The sequence below is a fragment of the Pleurodeles waltl genome, chromosome 7 (assembly GCF_031143425.1).
Source record: "Pleurodeles waltl isolate 20211129_DDA chromosome 7, aPleWal1.hap1.20221129, whole genome shotgun sequence".
NCBI classification, from domain to species: Eukaryota; Metazoa; Chordata; class Amphibia; order Caudata; family Salamandridae; genus Pleurodeles; species Pleurodeles waltl.
The window spans coordinates 88,178,487-88,186,889 of record NC_090446.1 but is presented as its reverse complement, the minus strand read 5'-3'; the positions used below and the strand labels follow the sequence as shown (position 1 = coordinate 88,186,889).

Sequence of the window (8,403 nt, the reverse complement as noted above, 5' to 3'; positions counted from 1 at the left end):
TGTGTTTGAAAATGCCACTTTTAGAAAGTGAGCATTTTCTTGCTTAAACCATTCTGTGACTCTGCCTTGTTTGTGGATTCCCTGTCTGGGTCAGTTTGATAGTTGGGTTGTTTTTCACCTCACACTAGACAGTGACACAAAGGGAGCTGGGGTGTAACCTGCATTTCCTGATTAGCCATCTCTGCTAGGAGGGAGGGGTGGCGTGGTCACTCTCATCTGAAAGGACTGTGTCTGCCTCTGATAATGTAGACTCCGACCCCTTGGTGTGTGTCTGAGGCCTTGCCTGGGCAAGGCAGGATTTCACAAGTAGGTGTGAGTCCCCTTTGAAGAAAGGTGACTTCAAAGACTAAAATGGGTATAAGAAGGGCACCCAAATCTACAGACTTGAGAAACACTTCTGGAACCAAGAGGAACCTCTGCCTGGAGAAGAGCTGATAGCTGAGGAAGAAGTGCTGCCCTGCCTGTGACTGTGCTTTGTGGAGCTTTCCTGCAGTGCTGCTTCTGCCAGAGTAAGAGGGCAAAGACTGGACTTTGTGTGCCTTCCATCTTGTGAAGAAATCTCCAAAGGCTTGAGTTAGAGCTTGCCTCCTGTTGTTTGAAGTCTCAGGGACTGCAAAGACTTCTCTCTGCCAGCACCTGGAGTCTCTGGAGAGACTCCTACTCTGACAAGTGGTGCCCTATCCATTCCCTGGGCCCTTGAAAGAAAAGCTGGTGGAAATCCAAGCAAATCGACTTCGTACGACTCCGGACCGACGCCGCTGCTGAATCTGGTAACGCCGCCTGCACCCGACGCCGTGACCTTCGCTGTAACGCGACGCTCTTCGCAGGCCCGACGCCGCAGCAGCCCCGCTGAAGTCCACGACTCTGTGGAAGTCTCCGCACCACGTCGTAACCGACGCCGCTCGAAGTGCACGGATTCAACGTTTCGCAGAGACGCCGCGATCCCAGACTTTGCGCATCGGCTAGTTTTCACTCTTCACCAAAGGTACTGTACTTGGGGGTCTACACGACTCCGTGTCCGGTGCCGCTGGTTTCGGCTTGTTGGGAACGACTCCGTCACGACGCCGTGTTAACATCTCATCGAAGCATTTTTGTTTCTAAGCGCTATTTTTTAGTTTAATCTCTAAAAATTCATAACTTGACTTGTGTATGTTGGATTTTTGTCGTTTTGGTCTTGTTTTGTTTAGATAAATATTTCCTATTTTTCTAAACTGGTGTTGTGTCATTTTGTAGTGTTTTCATTGAGTTACTGTGTGTGTTGGTACAAATACTTACACCTAGCACTCTGAGGTTAAGCTTACTGCTCTGCCAAGCTACCAAGGGGGTAAGCAGGGGTTAGCTGAGGGTGATTCTCTTTTACCCTGACTAGAGTGAGGGTCTTTGCTTGAACAGGGGGTAACCTGACTGTCAACCAAAGACCCCATTTCTAACAGACATGCATGTCTTCAAGAGTGCGCAGCCTGTGGGTACTGCCTGGAAAGGGTCCTCTTGTATCAGAAGGATGCATTTTGTGAAACACAGAGTAAAGAACTGAATATGACTACATGTTCCATGAGCCCACAACAGTCTAGTACAACTTTCCGAACGTGGTGGCCTTAATGAACCACAGAGTGTGAGGGCCACATGTACGAAGCTTTTTACCAGTCGCAAATGGGCCGATTCGCAGAATCGTCCCATTCGCGACTGGAAAAAAGCAGTTTGGTATGTACAAAGTCCAAATTCGGTAACTTGTTACTTGCCTGGATGATGGTAATGTCTTACTCCATGGCCTCCCAGACACCAGACTGCCACCCATTAGGGGCATTCTACATGCTAAAGCGCGTTTTATATAGTGCCTGGAGAAATATAATCACATCACCCCCACCCTAATGGAACGCCATTGGCTCACCTTGCAGGCCTGCACCATATTCAAAATCAGCTGTGTCATTTTCAATGCTATTACAACAAGCCCCCCTGCGTATCTTGCAGAAAGCACCCTATTTCGGGAGGTTTTTCGCACATCCTTAGCCAGCGTACCATCAGACTGTAGACTAACAAATGTAAAAAAGGAAAAATAAAACAACAGGCCTTTTCCATCTATGACCTGAGATCTGGAACAACATCCATGTATCCATCATGACCACCCATTGTTGCTCCATTTTAGAAATGAGTTGAAAGGACACTAGATCACAATGTATTAACTGTCCACAATGCAGCTTCCTCTCCTATTACTCATTGACTTTAAGCATACCTTTGACAATGTACAGCGCTCTACTGCCTTGTGGCAAGTGTAGTGCTATGGAAATGCCACATACATACACACTAAATATCATAGTAGAGCTGTACGACTTAATTTCTGAGAGACAATGTTTACTTGTTGTTGCTTGCTTTCTGTTTAGGGTGACCATTAATTCTTTCTTTGTGTGGTTAGGCTTGAGTTAGGTCTTCAACATCTACTCTTGACTTATGGCAATGTTGAATTACAGTTGAGCTATGTCTTCCCTTTTGAGGCCCCCACAACGAGCTGCATGATTTCAGCATCTTGGTGAAAATCAATGCCCTTGTCAGCCAAAAAGGCACCACATGGCAAGATAAATGAGTTAAAGACCACTGTCAAGAAGTTGTATCCTTGAATAATCACAACATGATATAGTGTTGGATTTGGGTCTCGAGGAATATATCAGGGTAACTTTCTTCGGGCAGTGCATACACCACTTCAGGACAGCACAGCTGAAACCCCTCCTGAAGGCGAGTGTACTGAGTAGCATTCAATGATCAATGTTGTTGAGGGTTGCAGAGTGGTCGACTAGTATGATGAGACAGAGCTGACTGTTACTGATGACCTGAAGTACATCGTCAACCACTTGTATGGCTGTCAACTCTGCAAAGTCTAATAGCTGCCTGGCAATGACCTTCACAGCTTTCCCTAAGAGCTGTGAAAGTGTAGTGGATAGTTATGTGGAAGGTCATTAGAGCCCATGTTGGACTTCTCCAAGATGAGCAGAAGTTATCCAGTCTTGAGTGAGCCTTACAGGACTCCTTTGGTGAGGGATGATTTTGAACTGAGTTGTGACTCCATCACCAATAATGTCCTTCATTAGCAAAAATGGGAAACTGTTTCAATGAGTGGAGAAGACGTTTTACCTGCTATGTTTTCAGTACGATCAGTTAAGAGCAGGGATTGTCATTATGATATCAGGTTCTTTTGTGTTGTCAAATCAATTGAGATGGACAAGGCGATTCCAGCAACCATCCATGAATAGTGCATCCAGCAAGTGATGGCCTCTCACTCAGAGAACTTAAACAATTTCCCTGGTACAATTGAAGCCATGAAGGACGAGAGGCTTCTGTGAACATCACAGAGGAACTTTCAGTTTCTGCAGATGAACTCCTCGGAGGCAGTTATGTATTTCAGGATTACTAACACAGAGTACATGTCAGTTTTAAAGGGATAGTAAAAACGAATTAGATAATCTAAGATAAAGTCTGATTCCCTGCGGTGGGTGTTATGATGTAGTAAGAAGTGACCAGGGGCCAGATGTGTCAAACATTATTGCGATGGGCCGTTTGCGATCGCAAAAATGCATTTTGGTATGTAACAAGTCCAATTTGCGATTCGGTAACTTGTTACTTGTAACTTGTTACCGAATCGCAAATTGGATTTGCGACTACATACCGATTCGGTACTAGGAAGGGGCGTGTCAGGGGCGTCCCTTCCTAATACCGAATCGCAGAGGTATGTATGATTGGTTTGTGACCGCGAATGCGGTCACAAAAGAATCGCAGTTACCACCAATTTCAAATTGTGAATACATACGAAAACATTTTTTTAAGAGCAGGCAGTGGTCCCACAGACCACTGCCTACTCTTAAAAAATGAAAAGAAAACTTTCCATTTTTCATTTTTAAACGTATCCCGTTTTCCTCTAAGGAAAACGAGCTGCATTTAAAAAAAAAAAAGATTGCTTTATTGAAAAGCAATCACAGACATGGTGGTCTGCTGAGCCTAGCAGGCCACCATTCCTGTGATTGTAGCCATTCGCAATGGCTCACATATTACGACCTACCTCATGAATATTAATGAGGTAGGTCCATTTGCGAGCCCTTGTGAATCGCAGTATGAAACTCCTGGAGTTTCATACATTCCAATAGCGATTACTTACTTGCATTTCGCAAAAAAATCACAATTAGGTAATCACTATTGGATAAAATGATACTTCTTGCCCCACGTGTCTTGGCTGTTAGGAATATGACCAAGAGATAAGCCAGCACCAACCGTCACAAAGTAAAAAAAAGCATTAAACCATGGATGTGAGTCAGTCTTTTCAAGGTGACCTTGATACACTCAATCATTGACTAATCTTATTCTTTCAAAACTCAAAAAGATCCTACCCATTGTTGGATTCTGTAAAGGAATAAATGTGGATAATATGCCATTTTTTCCAAGACAGACATTTCTAGGGTTATTGTAAGGCCATGCCATGCTGACTGTAGTCAAATGTAAAAGTGGAATGTTTGACATAAAAAAGCTGTCTATAGTGCAGAAGAGCAGATGTTGCCGATGGAACGGGCCCTGTTGTGGCTTCTCAAAGAATACCAGAACAAGGCCCATTTCTCAAGTGGGTGGATGTAGGCAACTATTCTGCTGCGCAAACCCAGAGCCACTGTCATGAAACGTGGCCCTGTAGTTACCCAGATCTAAAGGAGTGAAAAAGGATGAGGGGGCAAACGAAAGTGAACCTGCAGGCATGATGCAGGTTAGCAACCAAAACACCTTCTGATAAAAATGTTTCTGCCTTTTGAGCCTCACCTGCTTACGGTGATACATCAGAAGGACATCATGACAATCAGATTCACTTTCTCTGCTGGGTTGATTGTTCTTATTTTGATCCTACCCCTATTGACATTTTTGACTCCATCCTCTGTTGACTCTTTCCTAGCAGAATTTGATTGAAACACCTATCCAGCCTTTACCTGTCCAAATGAGTGTATCTTCCATTGACATTTTCCCCTTTTGAATGAGTGCACCTCCTGTTAATGCTTGCGTGACTGATCATACTACCTTTTGACCCTTTCTCTGCTGGACAGGGTACATTTCTAGTCATTCTTCTCTGATGGGTCCATGTAATTTCTTGTTTGGTGTTTTCTTGCTTGATTGGCTCTACTTCCTGTTAACCTTTGTCAAGCAGAACTCTTTGCCAATTATAATGCATTTCTCCCTACTGTGTTTCTTGGCATTTGTACTTCTATTGGCACTTTCTTTCTACAGATGATGGTATTTTAATCACCCCTCTTCCTGCAGGATGATTCTGCTTCAAATTAAACATCCCCAATCAGGGTTATGAGTGCTTTATTTTGACCCCTCTGCTTCTGAATTCGTTATAGCTGACTCTTTCAAAGTTTGAATAATTTTACTTGCTGACATTTTCCTTTATTTCTGGGTGAAGCTATTAAATGCTCTGCTTTTGAATTGCATGTTCTATTAAGACATTACCTACAGCCTTCGAATAGTGTATTTTCGATTACGACTGCTCCTGCTGTGTCAAATGGACATACTGTCAATTGTTTACTTGATGGACCATTTGCACCTTCTCTTAACTCCAGAATGCACATACTGCCTTACATGTTGACCCATTCTCTGTAGCATCAAGTCCATTTTCATTAGCTTTTCTTCTTCTATGCCAGCTGTTCTGGCCTTTAATTTTCTGCTCTGTTCTTTGTGTTTTCCCATTGGTTGGTTCTTGACCCAGGCCGAGTTTGCAGCGAGTTGACGTCACCTCCGTGGTTTGAGACATTTTGCCAGTTTGCAGAGTACAGGTGTTCCAGTGAGCAGTACTACATCAAGGTAAGTCCTTTGGGACCATCCCATGGGTATCACCCGCCTTTAACTACATGTGATCCACTGATATGCCAGACATCTCTATGACATGACCAACCTGCCAGGTGATGTGGCTTACCACCATTCCGCCCTACCACAAAACACTCTCATCTTTCCATTTACAAATATTTTCCACCAATCATCACATACAAATACTTAGCCTGCTACCCTATGACCAATCTAATCACGACCATCTTAACACACAAACATACAAACACCCAGCCATGTGGCCCATTACACCTCAGTCCCTGTGCACTAACTCTAACAATACAGAACCTGCAGTCCTTTAAAATCTTCACAAAAAACCCTCTCAAGTAAGTACTCATCCATATGTCAGAAATGTATCTGAAGTTTGGGGACACTTGTTACATTAAAAGGCATTTGCTGGAAACAGATGGCCATATTTACAGTTTGGTGGACAGGATACGCCGTCAAAGTCAAAATGTTGTGAATATAGCTTCCCTCTATTACGAGTTCCATAGACAACAATGCACTTCTAATACAATGGGCGTGACATTCACCATTTGTGGCAGGGTCGCCCGTCTGCCAAACTCTAAATAAGGCCTAGCGTTATACATGGCCTCACTTCCATTCCGATGTCCAATGATGGTGTATGCCAAAACATGCTGGTCTAAGAATGTATGTTCCTGCATCCAAGAAATTGTGTTCCTGCAAAAGCTTTCATAGACTGTGTTTGCTGGCAGGCAACAACTATGCATTTTCCATGCAACATTGCCGCATTGAAAAGTTTCAAGCTCACACAATTGAGTAAATTTCCATTGTCCTTCTAATTTGAACCACAAGCACACCTTTTAAATGACTTCATACCTTTGAGTGTAGTGCCAAGAAGCAGTATCTTGCACTCTTGCTAAGAGTCATAAGGGATGAAATTTGGATTGACACTTTATTGGATTGTAGCCCCACCTTTACCTTGAGCCTTGCCATGCCTCATTCCAGATCTCCAACATCAGTAAGTCTACTCTTACAAATAAATAGACATGCTTTATTTCCCTCCTTATTTCGTGTGTTCTGGTTCTCTGTCCCCAAAGCCTCTCCACATCTCGTGTGTTCTTGCTGTCTACCCCAAAGCTTTCCCTCCATATCTCGTGCGTCCCTGCTCTCTGCTGAAAGCTTTCCCTCCATATCTCGTGTGTTCTTGCTCTCTGACCCAAAGCCTTCTCTCCACATCTCCTGTGTTCTTGCTCTCTGCCCCCAAAGCCTTCTCTCCACATCTCCTGTGTTCTTGCTGTCTGACCTAATGTGTGCCCTCCATATCTCTTGTGTTCTTGCTCCCTGCCCCAAAGCCTTCTCTCCACATCTCCTGTGTTCTTGCTGTCTGTCCTAATGTGTGCCCTCCATATCTCTTGTGTTCTTGCTCCCTGCCCCAAAGCCTTATCTCCACATCTTGTGTGTTCTTGCTGTCTACCCCTAAGCTTTCCTTACATATCTTGTGTGTTCTTGTTGTCTGTCCTAATGTGTGCCCTCCATATCTCGTGTGTTCTTGCTCCCAGCCCTAAAGCCTTCTCTCCGTATCTCCTGTGTTCTTGCTCTCTGCCCAAAAGCTTTCCCTCCATATCTCATGTGTTCTTGCTCCCTGCCCCAATGCCTTCTCTCCACATCTCATGTGTTCTTGCTCCCTGTCCCAAAGCTTTCCCTCCCAATCTCATGTGTTCTTGCTCCCTCCCCAAAGTCTTCTCTCCACATCTCATGTGTTCTTGCTCCCTGTCCTAAAGCTTTCCCTCCAAATCTCATGTGTTCTTGCTCCCTCCCTAAAGCCTTCTCTCCACATCTCGTGTTCTTGCTCCCTGTCCCTAAGCTTTCTCTCCATATCTCGTGTGTTCTTGCTCTCTGTCCCAAAGCTTTCTCTCCCAATCTCATGTGTTCTTGCTCCCTCCCCAAAGTCTTCTCTCCACATCTCGTGTTCTTGCTCCCTGTCCTAATGCTTTCCCTCCAAATCTCATGTGTTCTTGCTCCCTCCCTAAAGCCTTCTCTCCACATCTCGTGTTCTTGCTCCCTGTCCCTAAGCTGTCTCTCCATATCTCGTGTGTTCTTGCTCTCTGTCCCAAAGCTTTCTCTCCATATCTCGTGTGTTCTTGCTCTCTGTCCCAAAGCTTTCCCTCCAAATCTCATGTGTTCTTGCTCCCTCCCTAAAGCCTTCTCTCCACATCTCGTGTTCTTGCTCCCTGTCCCAAAGTTTTCTCTCCATATCTCGTGTGTTCTTGCTCTTTGTCCCAAAGCTTTCCCTCCATATCTCGTGTGTTTCTGCTCTCTGTCCCAAACCCTTCTCTCCACATCTCGTGTGTTCTTGCTGTCTCCCACTTCCGGTCAGTCCTTACTACTTACGTTCTGTCTTCCTTCATACTGCTTGGCCACCATCAGACGTGTCTGGTTTGTTTTGTCCTAGAGGGTCGCGTGCCCCGCCCACCAGGACAAGTCCGACCGTGGCCGTTCTACAGCGAAAACGACATTGGCAGTGCTGACGGTCGTGAGTTTTAATGAGCTCGTGCAAAAGGCGGCAAAAGAGGTGCTGCAGTCAGGCACCGTGAT

General features: G+C 44.8%; 1 protein-coding gene across 1 annotated transcript; it reads right to left on the bottom strand.

Moving 5' to 3' along the window:
• Window positions 1–7,476: 7,476 nt before the first annotated feature.
• LOC138246853 (octapeptide-repeat protein T2-like) lies at window positions 7,477–7,986 on the bottom strand. The gene has a single exon (XM_069201607.1). It carries the CDS (start codon window positions 7,984–7,986, stop codon window positions 7,477–7,479), a length of 510 nt encoding a protein of 169 aa, XP_069057708.1.
• Between the last annotated feature and the right edge of the window lie 417 nt (window positions 7,987–8,403).